The following is a 23722-nucleotide window of genomic DNA, read 5'->3' as shown; positions in this document are numbered from 1 at the left end:
TTTGTTATAACAAGAATCACTATAAGAAAAATCAAATTTAGTGACGAAAAAATCCATCACTAAAAATAGAAAATTCGCCACTAAATTTTTAGTGACGGAGTAAAAATCCGTCACAAAAAAAGACGTCACTGAATTTTAGTAACGGAGTTGGACAATCTCGTCGCAGATCTATGACAGGCAAGCTTTCCCTTCGCAGATCTATGACGGGTAAACTTTCTCGTCACAGATCTGCAACAAGGTATAGAGCCCTATCATAGATCTGCGACGGGAATACCCTGTCACAGATCGTTTTAAATAATAAAAAAAATAAAATATTAAAATTAATTTTAAAATAAAATAAAATAAATATTTATCTAATTTATAATATTAATTCTAAATATTTGAATTGAAATTTTATTTCTTCTTGTTAGTGTCTTATTTTAGATAAAAATCTTAAAATCTATTAGTGTGCTCTACATATTTTATAAAAACAAAATAATATTTTTTCTTAAATATTATTTTAATTTTTAGTATTTAATTACCTACATATTTGAATTAAAATAATTATCTAATTTATTTCATATGTTAGTTTTAAATATTTGAATTGAAATTTTATTTATTATTTTTAATGTTTTATGTCAAATTGAAATTTTTGTATTTTTTAATGTGTATATTTTATTTATAACAATAAAAGTAAACTGTATTACATTTAAAAATAAATTATTAAAAATTACAGTATTACATCAACATTTCCTATGTATTTTATTTAAAATTACAGTATTATATTTTAATTAAAAGTAAATTGCTTTCAATTAAAAATAAAAAAACACAAATAACCATTAAACTAAACTAACACAAAATAACTATAACTAAATTAAAACAAAATAACTACAACTAAACTAACACAAAATAACCATTAAACTAAACTAACACAAAATAATTAAAATTAAACAATGCAAAAAAATTACCTCAGTGACTAAAAGAATGGTGACAATGGCATCGGAGCAATAACAATACCGATGGGAGATAGCAGTTGCAAAAAAATCAAGAGAACCAAGGGAGAATAGAGAAATGGTGTGAAAATAGAGGGAGGGGGGCAAGAAGGCATGAGAACCAGAGAAGGGAAGGGGAAGAATGGTCATTCGGGAGAGAGGTTTTAAACTTAAATCAGTGACGGGTGTGCCATGCCCGTCGCGCATGCACGCCCATCACTGATCAGTGACGGGTACGACAGTCCCATCACTGATCTGCGATGGGACTCCCAATGCTGTCCCAATTTAGGGACAAGAATCCGTGACCCGTCACTGATTAGTGACAAAAATTTTGTCATTGAGATTCTGTGACGAACTGTTCCGTCACTGATTCCGTTACTAAATTTTGCGATAGGTAAGCCGCTGCTAAAATATTTTTGTGACGGATTTCCGTCACTAAACCCGTCACAAATTAGTGACGGGTGGGCCCCCGTCACAAATCCCGTCACTAAATTATGATTTTCTTGTAGTGAAATGATATGAGAAAACATGAAATGAAATGAGCATGGGAGCTCTTTTTTGGTGTTTTATTTTTTCCTTATTTGAATAAAATTTTCATTTCTTTAAAATAAAACATGAAATAAAAGAATATATTTTAATTATTGTTCTAAAAATTTTGAAACCCACAAAGATAATAGGAGACGAACACAAAACTAAATGGCCAAAAGTTTGTTTGGGCTTTCCTCTTGAGACTAGTGACCATATATAAGGTCGACACTTGTAATATTGGTGACCATAAGATTGACACCTACAAAATCGGTGACCATAAGATTGGCAGCCTGATCAGCAACCATAAGACCAGCATTTGCAAGACCAGCGCCTGTAAGACCGGCAACCTAATCTCGTTTATGTGTTAACTCGAAGCAAATTCGATGCTAAGCATTCAAACTAACCTGAATCCCTCATGATGATTCGATACCATGCCTTGAGGCGAACCTAGATCCGTTGTAACAATCTAGTGCTAAACTCTCAGGCTAACCTAGATTCCTTGTGACGATCTGGTGCTAAGCCTCCAGGCAAAACCTGGATTCCTCATGATGATCTAGTGCTAAGCCTCCAAGCAAACCTAGATTTTCTATGGTGACCAAATTTGAGGTAAAAAAAAAAACTCGTTTGTGTGCCATCTTGAAGTAAATTTGGTGCTAAGCCTTCAGGCCAACCTAGATTCTTTGTGATAATCCGATGTTATACCTGGACATAAATCTAGATTCCTTGTAGCAATCTGATGCTAATCCATTAGTCTAATTTGGATTCCTTATGATGATCCAATGCTAAGCCCCTAGGCAAACTTGGATTCCTTGCGATAATCCAGTACTGAACCCCCAGGCAAACCTAGATTCTCTATGATGGCCAAATTCAAGGTTAAGAATCAGTAGGTACTCGAAGCATGAATCATAAGCCCTTATCCCGAGCTGCATTTGGATCCTAGAGTCTTTCACCAAGTTGTGGTCCAAAATATTCCCACAAGTAGTTTGCTTATCTTTATCTAAAAAGTATCATAGATGAACAACCCAAAGACAACCACACAGTGCTGACACATTTGAACATACAGTTATAGCGAGGTATTCTTAAATGACTTCATGTTTCATCCTTCTTACTCTAACCGATATGGTAGGACTGAAAAGAGGAGATGAGAGTTGGGAAGAAAAACAAAGCATTGTCTTTATTTCCTTAGCTAGCATGTATAACAAACACAAGCAGAGGGAAATAGCGTCAACAAGTATTACCTAATATACATGTATTTCAATGTACATACACGATCAATCACACACACATCATCATGACATAAACACAACAACACGCATTGTGGGAAAAATGAGATGAGACAATCAAACATAAGTAAATAACATCCATCTAATACATTAAAAGCATCCATGTTCAAGTACAGACCCAAACATACATCCAAAAAAGAAAGAAAAACCATAAAAGTGATGGAGTCCTAATCCACCAGAGATGGGGGAGGGATGTCAGGTTATTCAACAATCAGGTTAGGAAATGAAGGAAGAATATCCCCAAAACCCTCTTCTAATCGTTCGGGCACCCTTTCCCCCATATCTCGAATAGCTTCAAGAATATCCATCAAAGGAATGCTCTTTTCGAGAGTAAACGAATCCCATGGCCTAGAGAGGTTTTCCATGTTATCAACCAACGTAGCATTGCGATACTCCTCAAGGGTTCGAGGGTCAGGATCATATTGGCCCTAATTCGGAGGCTAAAAAAAAGACGCATCAAAGAAAACCATCTCATGAAAGGACTCACCAAGGCACTTAGACTCAAGAAAGCTCCGACCCAAGTAAAATCCAAAATTTATAAAACTACTAGCATAAGCCTCCTTACACTCAATGCAATCTTTAGAAAACCTGTAGTCCTTAATGGTCTTCGAGCATTCAATCTCTATGTCCCTTTACTTCTCATCCCTTTTGCATGCTAACTCCCGTTGCACCCTCTTCTCATAAGCCTTGGCACTCGCTAACTCTTCAACCACACGGTCGTGCTCCTCACGCAAAGCCACAAATGAAGCTTCAGAGTCCTCAAAGGCCTTCTGATTCTCCTGGGATAAACGTCTCGTTCGCTAGCATTCCTCTAATAGGGAATTGTTCTTCATTGAAATGATTTCAATCTCGGCTTTCAGCTCTGCTACCTTCGATTCAAGATTATGAGTCCGACTATCATACACCTATTTCCCTTGTTAGTGATAGTGTCCTGGATGCTAGATTTACACTACATGCAATGTATGTGTTTAGCACTATTGATGTAAACTTGTCACATATATGTTTATATATATATATATGAGGTCATATCTTCATTCATACTCTTCGTTTTCATTTATGAATTAGTCCCTAAATTTCCTAGTAGAGATCTAGTTCTTAAGTGTTAAGAATATGATATGGTAAAGATTTCTAGTTTAGGTTTTCTTAAGGATATTCCTAGTTCTGAGATTTATTAGAAGGGGAATATGATATATCTATTATGGACTAGAACTTATGCTATTATCATTATTTAGTATAAGATGCTAATGAGTATGGGTGGTGTGTCATATGCCATCTTGCATAAGATGCAAGTAGTAGACATGTGGGTGGGTGTTAGTCGAACATCTACTGAATGTGACGCTTACGACAAATCACATGACTTTGAGAATTAATAATCCGTTACTGGTTCTCAATTGTGTATCTGGTCCTTTGACCAGAGGTGACAGATTTGTCTTGTGCATTGGTGTCAGAGATTTACCATTGAGGATAACCATTCGGAGTAAAAGGTGTGAATGCTTTTTGTGTGGTCTTCGGGAAGTGGTGTATGGAGGTAGATATTTGTCAACGAGATCCATTGTCCTCCATCAGATGGGGTGAACATCTTATGTGGTCTTAGTTGGTTGTGGTTAGTAAACAAGGTAAACATGATCGGTAAAGTGTTCCCAATGTCGGAAGTTGTTCCGAGATGCTACCTTATTCACACCATACTAGATCTAACATGGTTATTGAGTCCTATGAGTTTAATTAGTCCATGATTCTCACTCAATCGCGATGTTAAACAGTGGAAGGATTATAGAGTATGATAATCGAATAACCTTAATAGGTTCATCTAAAGTTCAGACCTTCATTGCCGTTAGGATTGTCCTGAGTCTAGGTTAGGGGATACTCAGGAACCTTCAAGATGTTTTAGGGATTTGAAGAGATCATCTTAGTACGTCAAATTGTTCGACTGGCGTCAAAGTGTTAGCGTGTCTTGATTACTATATGGCTATGAATCTAAAAAGTCACACACACTATAACATCCCTAATTTTGGAAATAATTAATTTATGAGTTTTAAGGTGATTTATTGATTTATATATAATTTTGAAGAAATTGATAAATTGCTTAATCGATAGCAAGAAATGCCTCGGGACTTGACTGTCCAATGAAGAGAGCATAAGATTGGTGAGCGTCTCGAGGTAAGACTAATGATGCTAGAAGCAGTCAGATCGGAAACAAATTCCAGAATAATTTTTGTATAAGTCTAAATGGATATCGATACCGAATGGTCATATGAGACCTCCAGGAAGTTGAAGGGATCTTAGGGGTGGTTCGATTTTACCAATGAAGCAACCTGAAGCATTTTTGAGTGGAATAAAGATCTTGTACAGGCACAGGGACGAAATCGGCCTTTATCAAGTAAATTTTGAATTATTAATCTTAGAATTTTAGTATTTTAATCTAAATAAAATTGATATTGGATGATGTAATTGTAATATGCAAAGGTTGAAGCGAGAGTATGAATATAATTTATGGATTTATATGAATTCTTATTATATAATAAATTATATATATATGTATATATATGTGCACGTGTGTAGTGAGGCATATGTTACATAGTTGTGCAGATAAGATTTATAGCATGTATATATACTCATGGCCAAATCTGTGGGTGAAATCAAATCAGTGGGTGAGTATTACATAATATACTATATAATGCATATATATATATATAAAATCTTGTGCAAGTTCATGGCCGAGAATTGCTCCTTCTTTTCTTGCTGCCACATGGCAGCTTTTGGCATAGCCTTAGCCCCAAGGATTTACCCCAGCCATGTACATATTTAATTAAATTAAAGGGAAGTAGTGGGCTTAACCCACGGTGGAATTATGCAAGGGGGCGGCTAAGACCTCTATATAAGGAGGCTGAGTGTAATTGAAAAGAAGCAAGACATGAAGTGAAGGAGAGGAGAGGAAGGGTCCGTGAAACGAAGCTCGGCAGTGAGGTAATTAGGTTTATTATGTAATTTAATTAATTTAATTGAGTTAAATTTATTTTAATTAGTGGTTAGGTTGAAGTTTAAGTTAATTAATTACTTAATCTTATATATATATATATGTATAATTGTGATAAGGGTGTTGTGGGTACATCATCGGTTTGTGAAATAGAGTTGATCACCAAGCATCAAATAATTAAAAGGTAAGGGTTTAATATGTTTTGTGTGTAAATTTCTTTTGTCATGTCTTGCATAAGATGTTGAGAAAATGCCTAGGCATGGGGCCGTGGGTTTCGGACCATGAGAGTCCTAGGACAGGGTCATAAAGGAAACCACTAGGGGCCACCTAGAGTCTGAGATATGTGCGGTGGACGGGCTTGCATGCACGTTGCACTTCATTTTTTTTTATCTATGATGTTATGTTTATTAATTTATTACATTGTATATTACTTTTACTGAGTCCCTAGACTCACCCCTTTCACTCTTACTAACCCAACAGATGGCTTGGGATCTAAGAAATGGAAAGCAATACTGGTGGAATGGTCGTCGGTCAACAGGGATTGCAAGTTGTGAGAATGTAGGTCGTGTCTTGTGTTATTTATGCAATTTATATGTTTTGTATTTAACTATGGGAGACGACAATGAATTAAATAAAATTTGGTTTAGACCAAGGTAAGGTTCCCACTATGAGTAACTCAGTGAATGTGAACTAGATATGTTCGACCATTGGAGTATTGTATTGGGTATATATTTATTCATTTTATTTGAAATTGGATTTATAATTTAAGGGCCTAATCGGGTTCGAGAATCGGGTAAATTTTGCTGCCTAAGTATTTTAAAACCCTAGTTCTCGACAGTCGAAGGCGACGAAGGCTGGACCCCACCCAGGGCGCCCAATATTATTTTAATATTTTACGTTGGCAGGGCATAGCCGTCCTTCGAGACAGGCCGGGGTTGTAACCGTAGGTTACAGTGGCAGTTAGTAGTGAGGCCGGGGCGTCACACGCACACAGTGTTGCGCCAATTAGTGATCCATTCGGAGCACACCGTTAAAGAGTTAATAGGGCCTTGGTTTTACTAAGTGTTAGTGAAAAAACAATTTGTGATAATAGCGAGGCAAAGTGTAATATGTATATAGTTCTAGATGGTTGTAGGCGAGAATTGTCGACCGGTGGCTAAGAGGTTGTCGATCGTTTCTGCCTGGCAGAACCTCCAATGATCGTGCACTATATATTGGAGTAGAGATGGTGGAGCCTCCACTTATGTGATCAGAAGCTTGGAGAAGAAAAAAAAAAAAGAGGGTTTCCAGAGAGCCTCAACGGTCAATTCCTCGCTCTCTTCTCTTCTTGCTTCTTGATTCCTCTTCATTCTCCATGGATGTTAAAGCTAGAGGTTTGTTCTGGCTCCATTCCTCTTGAGCTTTCTTCTCCCATCTAGTGTCTTTGTTATTGGACAGAAGTTCCAAGCTTAAGAATCACTTCAAGCTTTGGGTCACCTTCACCAAAACGTCCCTAGCCATACTCTGGTGAAGGGTTCAATGGCAGCTTGGGCGTGGACGGACTAAAACCTCAACATTTGAAGGGGTGAGCTAGTCACCCGGTTTGCAGGTGCTTGGGAGCAAGTTTGTGGGCAACCGGCAGCATCAAAGCTTCTTCAGAGGTATTTTTGAAAATCCCCTATGGTTTTTGATTTTGTGCATGTGGGTGCTTTATATCGAGTCTTGCAAGGGGTCAATTTTTGCTTTCGTTGTGCATGTGGTTTTGAAAAATGTTTTAAAAATCCCTTACCCCTTGCATTGATCCACCAAGAGTTGGTTTTCAGGCCTCACCCTTTCAACTCTTCTCGTCAATGCCAGATCACTTCCTTCCATCTGACCACATTAGCTTCAGCTTGACAAGTCAAGCGCAATTTTGGGCATTAGTGATTATCAAACCCTAGGTGCCCTACCAATCGCAAAAAAACAAAAATGTTAGGAAGGCATCTAAAACACTTCCCAAACAAGACATTATTTCTTACAATAGCCAAATGCCATTCAAACTCGTCCATACTTGTGTGATCTGCCAAGGATTTCAATGAAAGATTTCAAACGTGTCTTTACCAAAGACTAAGTATAAGGGCATATTGTCAATCCATTTTAAAATGCCAATATGGAAATTCCTTGGTCAAAATATTCTATGCTTGGTATTTCTTCATTGAACTGAGTTGCAAACTCTTTTAATATCTCCCCTTAATTTTGTTTCACATTAACTTGGGTCATCTAGGATTCATGATAAAGCTTCAAGGGTGTGAAATGGGCAAAGAAGCAAGCTTTCAACTACTTGAAGTTGGAGATCGAGCAATGCAGAAGGTTTGAGTACTATGTCCTCGCGTGCCCTTTCAAGGTGACTAAGAAAGCCCTACACCACATGGTATTAGTTGTAGCTTAAACATGTGAGAGGAGAAGAGCTCCACATAGTTCGTTGAGTTATTGGTTCCATTATAGAGTTTGATGGTTGAGTTGCGAAACCTTTTCTGGGGAACTTTGGCCATGATAGTTTGGCTTAAAGATTGGCTCAGGGCTCTGCTCGTTTCCTTTATAGTTCCACACTCTCTTTTTCCATGAGGCAAAGCCATTTTTCCTGTAAAGTCTCATCTTCTCAAGTAAGGAACAAGCTAAAAGCCTCATTTTCTTCTAAGTGGCATAGCTCCCATTCATTATGGCAAGAATGGTCTTTCCTCCATTCTATTATGACTAGCGATTAATTGTCCTACCTAGATTGTTCGTGCTGGTAGTGGTACTCACCCTATTGTTGGATGAATCTCATCAACAACTCGATGAGGCATTGCACTTGGCCCTCCAACTGTCTAAGTTAATTTGGAGGTGGAAGCGGGTTTTCAAGGTTGTTTTGATTTCAGTTCAAGTTACCTTAAGCCTGGCTCAAATTACCCTGAGTTTGGCTCGGATTGTTCCCACCTTGCTGACTGTGAGTAAGATGGCATCTTAGAGCCATGATAATGGGTAACTCGAATGATTTAGAGGCTTGGCTATGTTAAATGAGGTAGAGATAAGCAATTAGCCCCACAATGGACTCCAAATGATAATAGTGTTGGGACCAATCGCCTAAGTTTTTCTCAACATGAGCACCTGCAAGAGAAAGCGGGGTTGGATTCCCCAATTTAGACTCTGATGCTCATAAATGTATAAGTGTTAGCAAGTATGTAGTGACCTAGATGAATCAAATGACCTTACTAAGGGGAAGTCTTGGTCCTTATATAGGCAAGACAGATAGGATACCTAATTTTAATCTCCAAAATTCTCAAGCTCAAGAGTCATGTGCTGACGAAGGATTCACCAAATTAGATTAAGATAACAAAAAATTTATCAAATCTATTTCAGGTCCTTTGAAATTGAGGTTTAGAAATCCGAATTTGTTGACTTATCCCTTAGCTTTAGGTTGGACAAAGGAATACAAGTCCTTGTCTTATAACTTAGCAATAAGGACACGTACGTGGCAATTAATGATTTGTCGTCTTTTAATAGTAGTTTAGTAATCTCACACTATTAATCATTAGTTTTTAATATATTTATTTATATTTAGTTTATATATATATATGCATTAGTTTTTAGTTTATATATATCTAGAAAAATATTTCTCATAATTAAAATTATATATTGTGTAAGAATGATAAAGGAAGGAGAAACTTAGGTAAGGCAAAAGAGTCATTCATGAGAGGTTATTGCCACTTTTAAAATACGAACCACAATTTTTATAATTAAAATTGTTATATCTCATGATCCGTCCAGCTGAGATGCCAATTAATGAAGCTGGCTGGAGGCCAAGACATATATGAAGGCGGCACATGACAAAGCAAGGCCCATGCTAAAGCAAAGCATGGCCGAATGGGCTAGGCCCAAGCCAAGGCAAAGCACAGCCAAGTGGGTTAAGTCATGAAGACACGGTCGAATGATCTAGAAAGTATGCGAGGAGTGTGTGCCCATGGGAGCGTGCGAATGAGGACCATGCGAATGGTCATGGGAAGAAGACTAATGCTTGAATGACTTATGCCCTAGAGACCAATGGGTGGATGACCTGTATGGGCACGTGTTGGTTTTCTCTTCCTCTGTAAACAAGGGGCCGGACTGCCTCTTATTTCAGATACAATCACTTGAATTCGTTCTTTGCACTCAAGTATTTTTCAAATGATTTTGAAAATTTTACTTAATGTATTGGAGGGTCCGCATAAAAACTCACACCTATACCTCTAGTCAGTCTATTTCTCAACAGATCATTCCTCACCAACAAATTCATCCGTCATTCAAAGACTTATTTGTCACACCTATACCTCTAATCATTCTATTTCTCAACAGATCATTCCTCACTAACAAATTCATCTGTCATTCAAAGACCTATTTATCACCCTTAAGGGTCCTTCAGCTCAGAAGGCTCATTCGAGTCGTCCACCTTAGATCTCGCACTATAAATTCATTATTGCAACAAGACAACAATAAAATAAATTATTTTAAAGATGATTATTACAATTTAAACTATTTAAAAAGAGAAAAAGGAAGAATTATTAATAGAAGACATTACTAAATCGGGCTATTTAAAATATTAAAATCACGTCCTCCCTTTGATGTCAAAATCACAATTCACTTCCTCCACTTTGTTTTGTGTTGGAAAAATGTCCTCTCACATTTTTCTTAATGAATTTTAATATTCAGTGTCGAGACAAACATGGAACGTCCCCTACCGCCTGCCTCACGATTAAACTCAGTGAATTCACGCATGGCCATGAATGGTGGTCTGTTTTGGGAATACGTTTTTTAACACTGAATTCCGTGTAGGAATGGTGCTATGTATGAGATTCAGATTCCGTCGGGGACAGTCACAGCCCCGCTTTCTATGAGTGCGCTGAATTGACGTTATCCCAACAGTGGACCCATTAACCCTCTTTGTTGTTAATAATGAAGCCCAGGAACCAAGCGAAGTCAACTTCTCCTTGTCACTTGCACGTTATTATTTATCCTATTCCCCGCTCGCTTAATCTAAACGCTCGCATTACCAACCCGAGGGCAATTAATTTAATTTATGATGACAGCCCGAGACGGTGTGCTATCGAGTGAATTTATCTCAATTTAATACTAATTTCAATAAAATATACAATTTTTTTATGTTTTGACTTGTAAGTCGCATCAATTTTTTGATGTAATATCCAGCCTTTTCGTCACTGGTGACGAGTTTAGGAAAGAACAGCAAAATATATCATTCATTCTTTTGTATATATATATGTAAATTCGTTACTATATATATTCTCGAGGGTATTATAAGCAGGGGGCCGGTGATGAGTTGGGTTTTGGATTTGAGAAATTTGAATATGAATTATATATGTTTTAAATGAACTATTTTTAGTAATTAAACCCTAAACCATATAGATAATCAGGTCGTGTTAAATGAGTAAATAAATTATTAGGATGGAGGCAGGAGCAATATATATATATATATATATATATATACAAGGGTATTAATTACAAGTATGCATTTCTCTCTATATATATACGTGTGTGCGCACTTCGTTTCTCTCTCAAAAGTGTGGACTTTTGTCTTCAATTTCTCTCCACCGAAATGCAAGCAAGTTAGGCGAATGCCCAATGACAAGAACAGTAATCTAGTGGATTTGAAAGAGGCAATCAAAGCAAACACGTAGTATGGCGGGTCACAAGAAGAAGAGCTCTTTCCGGTCGATTTTCATGCACGCCGACGGTGCAGATTACCTGCTCATGTTCTTCGGATTTCTCGGCGCTCTCGGCGACGGCCTTTCCATGCCGGTGGTCTTGCTCGTCACCAGCAAGCTCATGAACAACGTCGGCGAGTCATCTTCTTTGGACTCCCATACCTTCTCTAGGAACATAAACAAGGTTCATTAATTTCTTCCTTCCCTTCCTTCCTACAGCTATGTTATAAATCCACATTCATAATTTATATGTATTGCCTATAACCCGTTTGAATTTTTGGATTTCAGAATGCATTGTTCCTCTGTTACTTGGCCATTGGACAGTGGGTAACTTGTTTTCTTGGTGGGTTTTAGACAGTTCCTTTCCTTTCTTCTTTCTCTCTTACTATAAGCAATTAATTAATACTAGTTGAATTTCTTGGGGGATATTATATACTTGCAGAGGGCTATTGCTGGACAAGAACAGCAGAGAGACAAGCTTCAAGGATGAGATCAAGATATTTGAAGGCCGTGCTACGGCAAGAAGTGGGTTACTTCGATTTGCACGTGACAAGCACGGCCGAGGTCATCACCAGCGTCTCCAGCGATAGCTTGGTAATCCAGGATGTTATCAGCGAAAAGGTACGTTTCCAAGACTTGGTGGTGGCCTTCGGGCTTGAGATTGCCTCATTAGTATTCAAGCTGGGTCTATGTGGCATACAGGGTTCCATGGCTCTCATCTAAGTCCGCGGATTAGCCTTTATGTCCACCTGACCTCTATTTAAGTCCCCTCCCAACTGCTCTACAGACTGACCTTGGTTTGGATTCGACTTCAGGTTCCAGCTTTCTTGATGAACATATCAACTTTCCTGGGAAACTACATAACGGGATTTGTGATGCTATGGAGATTGGCTATCGTGGGATTTCCATTTGTGGTTGTTCTTGTAATTCCTGGTTTGATATATGGAAGGGCTCTTATAACTATATCCAGGAAAATGGATCAGGAGTACAGAAAGGCGGGGGCAGTGGTGGAGAAGGCGATCTCTTCGGTCAGAACAGTTTATTCCTTTGTTGGAGAGAGCAAGACCGTGGCCGAGTACTCTGCCGCTATTCAAGGCACCGTCAAGTTGGGGCTAAGGCAAGGCCTGGCAAAAGGCTTGGCCATTGGCAGCAATGGCATCACCTTTGCAATTTGGTCTTTCATGGCTTGGTATGGTAGCAGATTGGTAATGTATCATAATGTTCGTGGTGGTACAGTCTATGCGGTTGGCATTGGCATCGCCCTTGGCGGACTGTAATCTTCTTTGCCCTCCTTACATCAATCATCTCAATTGTGTCTCAAGCATCTTTATCTTCTAATTTTATCTTAGATTGTTGTGGGCTGATTGCTTAAATTTTATTTTTCTTGGTGAATAAGAGCTTTTGGTTCTGCACTATCCAACATAAAGTACTTCTTCGAAGCATCTGCAGCCGGAGAACGCATAATGGAGGTGATAAACAGGGTGCCCAAAATTGATTCATACACCATGGAAGGACAGATTTTACAGAACATCTCTGGGGAAGTCGAGTTCAAGCACGTCAAATTCGCGTACCCGTCAAGACCAGAGACCACCATTTTCAAAGACTTCAACCTGAAAGTCCCGGCGGGAAAGACGGTGGCGCTGGTCGGAGGAAGCGGGTCGGGCAAATCAACGGCGATCGCGTTGTTGCAGAGGTTTTATGACCCTTTAGGAGGCGAGATTTTGCTTGACGGGGTGCCCATTGATAAGATTCAGCTCAAGTGGCTCAGGTCTCAGATGGGGCTGGTGAGTCAAGAGCCTGCTCTATTTGCCACGACAATCAAAGAGAACATACTATTTGGCAAAGAAGAAGCTGATACGGAAGAGGTTATTGCCGCTGCCAAAGCTTCTAATGCCCATAATTTCATTTCCCAGTTGCCTCAGGGCTATGATTCACAGGTATGTTCTGCTCCTTCTGTTGCCTCTTTGCCTTCAACAGTATTGCCGTTATGCCAAGTCAAACCTTATGATAAGAAATTATAATACGTCTTTCACGTTCATTTTTTTCTTTTTATATAGTGTATACATAAATGTTTCTTTTTTTAACGTATATGCTCAAATTGCTTGTTAATTCTTCACTAGGTGTACAGAAAATTGTCCACTGTCTGTCAAGTCCACTTTAAAAAAAAGTTAATTAGGATGTTGACAATTGAGCTCAATATTTTTCTTCGGGAATGATTGAATTTATTGACAATCATGTATCAAAAACAAAAACACTTATTCAAATATTTATAATTACAAAAAGATATTTTTGGTTAAAATTTTATAAAAACTTTTTTTTTTTTTATTATTATTTGTAGACCCAAGAGAATCCAATCTGATGATGTAAGTTGGCAAAATTTTCAACTCAATAGTTTAAAATGGGACAACAAGTGTCTATATCTAGCTCAAATTGATATCTCTTAATTTTTTTGTTGAATACTAACATATTTTATTCTTATCTTTAGTCTTTTTTATTATTGTGTTTGGATATCTCTATCGTATTAATAGTGGTTGTTTGACTTTTTGAAATGAGATCTACTACATCTAATGAAATCATACTAGCAATACTAATAAATTTATTTGTTAGATACCATACATCATGGTCTAAGCAAAGGCTACCTACAAGGACTCTAAAAAAAAAAAAAAAAAAAGTTAGTCACCCAATCGTATCCTTGATTTACTTTTCTCGTGATAATTCTAGAGCGGATTTGGTCGAAGCGCGAATGATAGCGCGTAATCTAAAAAAAGAAAATTATGCCAAAATTTTTTAATCAAAATCTTACAAATAGATTTATATCCTTGAACAAATTTCTGCAATACTAATGTTAAAAACTGTGTCTTTTTTTTTTGGTTTAGGTTGGGGAGAGAGGAGTCCAAATGTCGGGGGGTCAAAAGCAGAGAATAGCGATCGCGCGAGCCATAATCAAGTCCCCGCGAATCCTTCTCCTGGACGAGGCCACAAGCGCGCTCGACTCCGAATCGGAGCGAATCGTCCAGGAAGCGCTCGACAAGGCCGCCGTCGGCCGCACCACGCTCGTCATAGCCCACCGCCTCTCCACCATCTGCAACGCCGACCTCATCGCCGTCGTCCAGAGCGGCCACGTCGTCGAAATGGGCTCTCACGACGAACTAATCAGAGACGAGACCAGCGCCTACACAGCCCTAATCCGCCTCCAACAAACGCAAAAGCCCAGAGAAGATTTCCCGAGCACGAGCGATAACCCAATCCCAATCGCCAAATTCGATGTCCACAACGCCAGTAGTCGGAGGTTTTCAATGATGAGCCGGTCGAGTTCGGCAAACTCATCGGCGTTAAGCCAAAGAATGGAAAATCTTAACCCTCCGGTTGCGAAAGAGCAAGTCCTTCCAGTGCCGACGTTTCGGAGACTGCTGGCTATGAACTTGCCTGAGTGGAAGCAAGCGTCCATGGGGTGCTTAGGCGCGGCACTGTTCGGCGCCGTTCAGCCAGTGTATGCTTTTGCAATGGGCGCGATGGTGTCTGTGTATTTCTTGACCGACCACGGCGAGATCAAGTCCAAGACGAGGATGTACGCTTTGTGCTTTCTTGGTTTGGCGGTTTTCTCGCTGGTTATTAACGTGATTCAACACTATAATTTTGCTTACATGGGAGAGTATTTGACCAAGAGGGTGAGAGAGAGGATGCTGTCGAAGATGCTCACGTTCGAAGTCGGGTGGTTTGATCAGGACGAGAATGCCACCGGTTCTATTTGCTCTCGCCTCGCCACAGATGCCAACGTGGTACGTTTGTTCTTCCGCTATTTCTCAGTATTAGGATCGGGTTGCCCAAAATCAAACAAGAAAATTAAGGGAAAACATAGACACAATCTAACTATACTTGCTGTTCCAAACTGCACAGGTGAGATCTCTGGTGGGCGATAGGATGGCACTTCTTGTCCAAACTATTTCCGCCGTGACCGTGGCTTTCTCGATGGGCCTGTTCATCGCATGGAAGCTCGCTGTCGTCGTGATAGCGGCCCAGCCTCTCCTCGTCATGTGCTTCTATTTCAAGCGCATCATGCTCAAAAGCATGTCCATGAAGGCTATCAAGGCCCAAGATGAGAGCAGCAAGCTAGCCGCGGAAGCCGTCTCCAATCTCCGCACGGTCACCGCCTTCTCGGCCCAAACCCGGATTCTCAAAATGTTTGACAAGACTCAAGAGGGCCCTCTCCGAGAAAGTATCCGGCAATCATGGTTCGCTGGTATCGGGCTTGGCACCGCTCAAAGCCTCATGTCGTGCACCTGGGCTCTAGATTTCTGGTACGGCGGAAAACTCATTGTGGACGGCTACCTAGGGTCCAAGGCCCTATTCCAGACGTTCATGATCTTGCTGAGCACCGGCCGGGTTATCGCTGACGCCGGAACCATGACAAATGACCTCGCTAAAGGCTCCGATTCCGTTGCGTCGGTATTCACCGTTCTGGATCGCTCCACCAAAATTGAACCAGATAGCCCAGAAGGTCAGAGGCCCGACAAAATAACGGGTCGGGTGGAGTTCCACAAAGTTGTGTTCGCGTATCCGGCCCGACCCGATTTGATGATCTTCAACGGCTTCTCAATCAACATAGAAGCGGGAAAATCAACGGCACTGGTTGGGCCAAGCGGGTCCGGGAAATCAACCGTCATCTCGTTGATAGAGCGTTTCTACGATCCGATCGGGGGAGAAGTGAAAATAGACGGCCGTGATATAAGGACGTACCATCTCAGATCCTTGCGGAAACGCATCGCACTCGTTAGCCAGGAGCCGACCCTATTCGCCGGCACGATCCGTGAAAACATCGCATACGGCGAGCCCGATAAGATGGACGAATCAGAGATCATCGAAGCCGCTAAGGCAGCCAACGCTCACGATTTCGTCTCCAGCCTGCAGGACGGCTACGACACATGGTGCGGCGACAGAGGAGTCCAACTCTCCGGCGGCCAGAAGCAACGCATCGCGATAGCCCGCGCCATACTGAAAAACCCGGCGATTCTATTGTTGGACGAGGCGACCAGCGCGCTGGACAGCCAATCGGAGAAAATAGTGCAAGACGCGCTGGAGCGAGTGATGATCGGAAGGACCAGCGTGGTGGTGGCTCACCGGCTGAGTACGATACAGAATTGCGATACGATCGCGGTTCTGGACCAAGGGAAGGTGGAGGAGAAAGGAACGCACGCTTCTTTGTTGGCTAAAGGTCCAAGTGGAACCTACTACTCTCTGGTTAGCATTCAGAGAACGCCCAGAACTTCCTAAATTAATCAAACGACAATTGTATCTATGATGGTAGTTTCTTGTGCATATAGGTGGGGTGACGGGGTCCTCTGTTCTGTTGCATATCTATAAATTTTGTCCACTCAAACCCATAAAATATTTTGAAGATTTTAAAGCCAAACTAATATTAATTTACAATCATTTTGATATCGATATTTCTACAGTAATTTAAATTTATTCTTGTTTAGATTTATAAATGATTTTAGGGTTTATTAAACTCACAATTATGAGGAATGACTTCTATTTGAAGTGATTTCGATCACATATCGTGGTAGTTAACATAATCAGGAGGTGAGTTGTGGTGGGATTCGTGATTCCGACGCCCTCTCCGACAATACATGTGCAGAGAAAATTTCTTCAAACTGGGAGAGAAGATGGGTTTGAAGGAATGAAAACCGACATAATAACATGAGAAAAGTTGGAGAGATTTTTTTTTTTAAATTTTTTTTTATTACTTTTTTGATAAACTAGAATGTCCAATTAGATGTGGGGTTCATGCCACATGACTGTCACATATACTGACGATTGTTATTAGTCATGTCTTGTAGCATTACTTATTTATAAATCGGAGCTAAATACGATGAAAAATGGATGAAATCTAAGATGTTGTGTTCTCTTTATTATTTTCAATTCGTTTTTAGTTTTTAATTTTTTAAAATACTGAAAATGCGTTTATTTTGTTATTTTTAAAAATATATTTTTGAAAATAAAAAAAATTATAAAGAAAACTCAAAATAATATTTTATTGTTTTGGATGTTTTAAGGCAAAACACATTGAAAACACCCAAAATCGTCCAAAACGCAGAAACACCCCCCACCCCAATCTTGCAAACCCACATCTCTCCTCTCTCTCTTCTCTTTTCTCATTTCTCCTCTCTTTTATTCCTTCGGCCATCGACTGTCGCCGTCGCTATCATCACTGTCGATTGCACCCGCTACCACTGTCGTCAATTGTTCCTGCCACCAGTCTTGCGAGTCGCCATCGACCATCCCCCGTCTTCTCTAACTGATGGTGTTTTTCATACATGCCACGCATGTCATCAACTGCACCAGCCATCTTTGTCATGGCCACGAGTCGTCGTAGATCGCCCCTCGCCATTTGATTTTGCTGGTTGTTTCCTTTCTTGTCTGTGCTCTCATCTCTTCTCTTAATCGCCATTCAATTTTGCTGGTTGCCATTAAATCTAAGGAGATTTGGCAGTTGAATCTCGTTGTTTTTTGGGTATGTTGGTTGATGGACCCTTGGGTGTTGAGTGGTTGCCTTTGATAGCCGGAAACCACCGATAGTGTATATATAGGTGTTGCTTGAAAATTAAAAATTAGATTTACGAAAATTCAACTGTTAAACTTGACCCATTTTTGTGTATGTTAACCCTCTTGGTTTAGAGTTTCTAATAGTAGGCTCTGATTGTGTGAATCTACGATCGATAGTGGTTGTTGGTGTCGGAGAATAGAAGAAGAAAAGAGAAAAGAAGAAAAAAACACAATAGTTTTTCAAAATTCCAAAATAAAGTGTTTTTTAGTTTTTTAAGAAATAAATTTTCAGATAAAAAGAATGTATTTTTAAAAATCTCAAAATAAATATTAAAATACAAAATTAAAAATAAATTAAAAACTCAAAACTAAAACATGAAAAATACACTACCGAAACTTCTCAAAAAATGTTCAGAGGCCAGCCAACTTGACTTGCTATCAAAAAATGTTCAGAGGAGGCCAGCCAACTTGACTTGCTATTGGTGAAGCTTCGTTTCGTTCACCCACACCCTAAACCTAAAGGCAATGACTGTAGCTTTTCCTAAAAACCTAGAGCTTAGATGCTTTATTCTCTCATTACCATATGAAACGAGATTGCCGCTTTCACGCCCACCCTACGGATACAGAGTTATTTCTTCTTTGGCTTATTGGAACATAAATGCAGGAAAATCCCATACACAGCTAGAGCCATAAGCTATTTAAATTCTAATAATAGGGGTATCCTAGCGATGGTGATAGTCACTGACTGGTGATTATCTATCTGGTCTCTTGGATTACAAACATTTAGGTAATGCAGTTTTGATATGATTCTGTGGTGTGGTCTCCTTGACGGAATGGGGGGCTATAAGTATAACCATTCTTTAAGTCCCCTTCTTTTGCTCAAAATTGTTCTCAATAATTCTGCTCTCAGATAGCCGAAAAAAATAAAAAAAGAAAAAACAATTGGTCCGGGATAGGCAAAATGATTTTGAGCGAAAGGTGTTACTGATGGAGGCAGCCATGAAGAAAGCACTGTGTTGCAATACTTGATCAGATTTCTTTATGAATATATATAATATTAGGTAGTAGTGTCTAATAACTGGTCACCAGTCCTTGATGCCAGCAGTCGTCTTTCTGTTGATGAGTACACCAAGAATTCGTCTTTCTGGAGACGAAGGAAGACTCAGAAAGTATTCCCCAACGAAAATGGCTTTGATATGTCCCTTTTTGCTTATTCTTTCTGCTTGACCTCTGGGTAAAGAGAAATTCAAAGCCGAACCCAATCCACGGCTCCACTCGTGGACCAGGCCAAGAGAAGGGCGGCGCATCACATGTAACAAAAGTTGTAAAAAAAGTTAATTTAAAAAGTTATTTCCCCCCCCCCCCCCCCCCCCCTCTCTCTCTCTCTCTCTCTCTCTCTCTCTCTCTCTCTCTCTCTCTCTCTCTCTCTCTCTCTCTCTGTGTGTGGCTACATCTCCAATTTCCTCTCTTAGACTATATTTCCTCAACTCCGACGATGTCTCTTTAAATCCCTATCTCTTCAGATTTGATGGCGTCTCCAATCTCTTTTTCTTTCTTCGGCTATATCTCTTCAGCTCTAGCGACATCTTCTCAACTCTCTTTCTCTCTCTTCAGCTCTCCGTTTGCCCAGTTCACCAGCTTATCTCTTTTTCTCTCTTCGGCTATATCTCTTCAGCTCTAGCGACATCTTCTCAACTCCCTTTCTCTCTCTTCAGCTCTCCGTTTGCCTAGTTCACCAGCTTTATCTCTTTTTCTTTTTGATTGTCTCCACAACTTTTTCCCTTTCACCATTCACTGAAGTCATTCACCAGCTTACCTCGTCTCCTTAACTCTCTTTCTCTCTCACCATTCATCTCTTCTCGTCTCATTGACTCCCTTTATCTCTCCTCGATGCCGCTCTCCAATGACAAGAGTCTCCTTGGCTCTTTTTCCATTCATTGCCTTTCCTTTTTTTTCTAGCCACCATCTTCTCAATCCCTCCCTAATCACCATCTCTCCTTCTATTTGTAGAACTTTCCCTACCCGATTCACCCATTTTTGGCCACAAGGTCCGATCACCATCTCTCCAGTCATGAGTTCCCTCTTCGTTCACCACAAGTTCAAATCATGTTCCTTTATTCTACCCACACTACAAAAAAATCAATATTTAGTGGCGATTTTTTTTTGCATTTTGCGGTTATTTTTTACATTTTGCAACGGTTAAAGAAATTTAGCGGCAGCTTTGAAAGCCGCCGTTATATTAGGCGTCATGAAGCATTTAGCGGCCGTTTTCAACAACCATTGGAGTAACAGTCACTAAATGCTATTTTTTGCGGTGGTTTATAAAACGCCGCAAACTAAGTGATTTAGCCGTGGTTTTTAAAATATTTAGCAATCATTTTAGCAACCGCCGCTATTTACTGCACCAGTGCACTAGTAAGTTACAAGGCCAAGCACCCGGCCGCTTGTGGGTACGTGCAGGCACGCCCGCACCTGACCCTGAGCATCACATGGTCATGTTGGAAATTTAATTTTCCAGCCTCTTCTTTGCCTGGATTCGAACCCACAACCTCTTGTACGTGAGTGTGCCTGCGAAACCATCTGATCTGTAAAGCCTACTTATTAAATATTTGCACATATAAATTATATACTAAACCAATTCCATTTTTCAGAATTATATTCTATATTTTTTTAATATAAATTTAAAATAAATTGAAAAACATAAATTAATGGATTATTTTTTAAAATGATAATGGAATAAATTTTAAATAAATTAATTAGATTAAATTAAATAAATTAATTGATTAAAAATCAAAATGAAGATTTTACATTTTTTTAAAATTTCATTTTAAAATTATTAAAACTTTGCTGCATGTTTTTTTTTTAAATTAAATTTCTTAATGAAATTTGATTTTTAATTATTTTTTAATTAAATTTTGGTGTAAATATTAATTTGATTTTTATTTTATTATTTAATTATTTTTTAAATTTAACAATGATTTCTAAAACCACCACTAAATTGATTAAAAAATTGTATTTTGCGACTGTTTTTTTAAAATCGTCGCAAATATTAATTTAATTTTTATTTAATTATTTAATTCTATTTGAATTTAGCGACGATTTTTCAAAAATTGTTACAAAATTTAATTTAATTTTTTAATTATTTATTTATTTTCTGAATTTAGCAGCGATTCTTTAAAAACTACTACTAAATTCAAGTTTTTAATGAATTTTACGGCAGTTTTAGAAATTGGCACAAAAAAATCGCCACAAAAAATTAATTTTTTTGTAGTGCCACTCCTCTGATCCACCTTTTCTACCCTTTCCCTCTAAAACCCTTTCTCTCTCTCCAAATCCACTCTACCCTTAATTGTGTCCCTTCATTAGCCCAGTTCGTCATCCTTTGACTCTCTCTACCGACATTGTTGTCTATTACAAGGAAAATATAATTTCGATTCAAGAGGTAATTTTCTTCACTATCTACTACCTGTATTAATATTTATTTTCAATAGGGATGTTAAGTTCAGAGTATCAAACTTCAAGTTGTGGGGATGTTATTTGCCTTGATAGTGATGAAAGATAGAAATGTGGATGGAGAAAATAGTGAAGAAGTTGTTGTGGAAGAAATTGCTGTGGATGAGGTTTATGTTAATAATTATATTCAAGATTCGGAAAATAAGCTTGTTAATAAAGTAGCAAATAGTGAGGAAGAGGCATATCAGATGCATTGTGATTATGCTCATGCTTTGGAATTCAATCTTAGGAAATCAAAATAATATTATTTCACAGGTACTTAAAAAATTAGATCAAAAAAAATTGTTTGTTGGGAAGAATGATACAAGGATGAGAAAATGAGTATTTTTGGGGAATCTTTATATCAAAAATTGGATAAGAGGACGGGTTGTAAGACAATGATTTTGTTTGAATGTGATGAAAATGATTTTTTAAAATTAAGCAATTCATTCGAGAGCACAATCATGAAATGGCCAAGTATCACATAAAGCATCTGTTGAGATCTTCTTGATCGATATCACAAAGCAATGGTGGTGTGTTATAGTCCATGTTAAATGCTATAATTCCACTTGTCAATGATTATAGTATTAAGTAGATGAAAGTGGTGTTGTGGAAAATATTGAGTTCACTAAAGGAGATGTGTATAATTATATACATGAGATAAAGACTTCTTAGATTAAGATAAATGATCCATAGAATTTGGTGAATTACTTCAAGCAAGAAGGTAATGAGGAATGGTTGTTTTTTGGGATGTCCAACTCGATCAAGAAGGTCAAATGGCAATTTTCTTTTGGAGGGATGAGAGATCTAGGGTTAGCAATGATGCTTTTGGAGATGTGTCATTTGATACTACATATCATGCAAACAAATATGGTTTGATATGTGTTTCATTTGTTGGTGTTACAATTGTGATCTAGAATTTAAATTTGACTAAGATTGGGACTCTCAGTTTGACTGTGATTATAATTTCAAATTTTACTGTGATTAGAATGTTAGTTAAATTTAATTTTATGTGAGATTTATCTAATTTGGAAGAATATTCTCATTAATCACCTTCCGGTTAAGATATGGTTTCATGTGTACATCTATAGATGATTTTAGTTCTATAAATAGGTGCTCAATGCTCTAGAATTAGTTGCAGTTATATCACTTTCGTTGTAGCAATTATTTGTTTTGTGATATTTTGAGTGTGTCAATATCACTTTTATACTACCAACATTTGGTTAGTGATATTTTTGTTCTTTTTGCTCGTGTTTTTTCTTGATTTGGGTTTTTCATGTAAAATTATGTGTTCGTGTGTGGTTGATTGGTTTGATTGTAGTTTGTTGCCAATTCAATTTCATAACAAAGTGGTATTAGAGCTATTAGATCAAACCATTAATATTTGGCAAATCACAGCCATTGGATCTACATCATCTTCGTCGTCTTTTAAAACACAGGTTGCCTAACTGTTGCCATCGCCACTGCAGTTTCGAGACGTCGTCAACTACCCTTGCCACTGCTATCGATGATCGCCTTCACTACCTCCACAGATAACCTAGTCTTATTCCTACTCGCAAACAACCCACAACCACCATCTGTGCAACCTTTCTCATTTCTTTGGGGCTTTCTCGCTGTCGATCTGCCTCCATCGGTCGCTTTGCCATTAGCCGCCTTAGCCTACAACCGTTTTCACAACATTTGGCCCCTCGCCATCGACCCTTCATCTTCTTCGAACACTAGTTTGACTATTGTCGTTCATAATTCTGAAGGTCGTCACTAACGACCACATAGCGTCCATCATCGTTAACCAACAGCTTTCGCCTCCTCAAGCCATGCCATCATCGGTCTTATCTTGTTGTCGTCGGTGAGCCTTCCTGCCTCTATCAACGGTCAGCCATGAACGAAGTAGTCCAAGGCTTCAACTTCACCCAGATTATTGCCAGATCTGGTCAAATTAGACCTAGCCCGTTAGGATCCAACTCGCTTCAAATCCAGTCAGCCAAATTAACAAACCTAGATTTGTTTTTTGTCAAGATTTGGCCCAAATCAGTTATTTTGGTTCGTTTTCAATTGAAATTTTGCTTATCGATCGCTTGGAATTATTTGGGATTATTTGATCTTCATATTAGCTATTTTGAAGTATGATATTCCATTATTGGATTGGAATATTTGATTCTCACTATGACAGATTAAGATGTGTGCAATTTTGGACGAATGGAGTTAGATGAAGGTAGAGTTATAATGAGGGATTTATAT

General features: G+C 38.7%; 1 protein-coding gene and 1 long non-coding RNA gene across 3 annotated transcripts; both read left to right on the top strand.

Moving 5' to 3' along the window:
- Nucleotides 1-5699: 5699 nt before the first annotated feature.
- Nucleotides 5700-10023, top strand: LOC127800307 (uncharacterized). Of its 2 annotated transcripts, none has more exons than XR_008022758.1 (5): nucleotides 5700-5746; nucleotides 5876-5940; nucleotides 6237-6314; nucleotides 6945-7396; nucleotides 7999-10023. It is a non-coding gene; the product is annotated as an uncharacterized LOC127800307 (long non-coding RNA). The 2 variants fall into 2 exon arrangements; XR_008022757.1 differs by having other exon boundaries at nucleotides 6882-7396.
- A 1264-nt stretch (nucleotides 10024-11287) lies between these two features.
- Nucleotides 11288-16887, top strand: LOC127800805 (ABC transporter B family member 15-like). Its single transcript, XM_052335633.1, has 7 exons — nucleotides 11288-11633; nucleotides 11738-11792; nucleotides 11892-12070; nucleotides 12265-12722; nucleotides 12846-13386; nucleotides 14326-15228; nucleotides 15347-16887. The coding sequence occupies exons 1-7, from the start codon at nucleotides 11424-11426 to the stop codon at nucleotides 16718-16720; spliced, it is 3720 nt and encodes a 1239-aa protein (XP_052191593.1). The 5' UTR covers nucleotides 11288-11423; the 3' UTR covers nucleotides 16721-16887.
- The last annotated feature ends 6835 nt before the right edge of the window (nucleotides 16888-23722 follow it).

The sequence above is a fragment of the Diospyros lotus genome, chromosome 4, assembly GCF_014633365.1.
Source record: "Diospyros lotus cultivar Yz01 chromosome 4, ASM1463336v1, whole genome shotgun sequence".
Classification (NCBI taxonomy): Eukaryota; Viridiplantae; Streptophyta; class Magnoliopsida; order Ericales; family Ebenaceae; genus Diospyros; species Diospyros lotus.
Note: the sequence above shows the minus strand (reverse complement) of the source record. Positions and strands in the feature narration are given on the sequence as shown.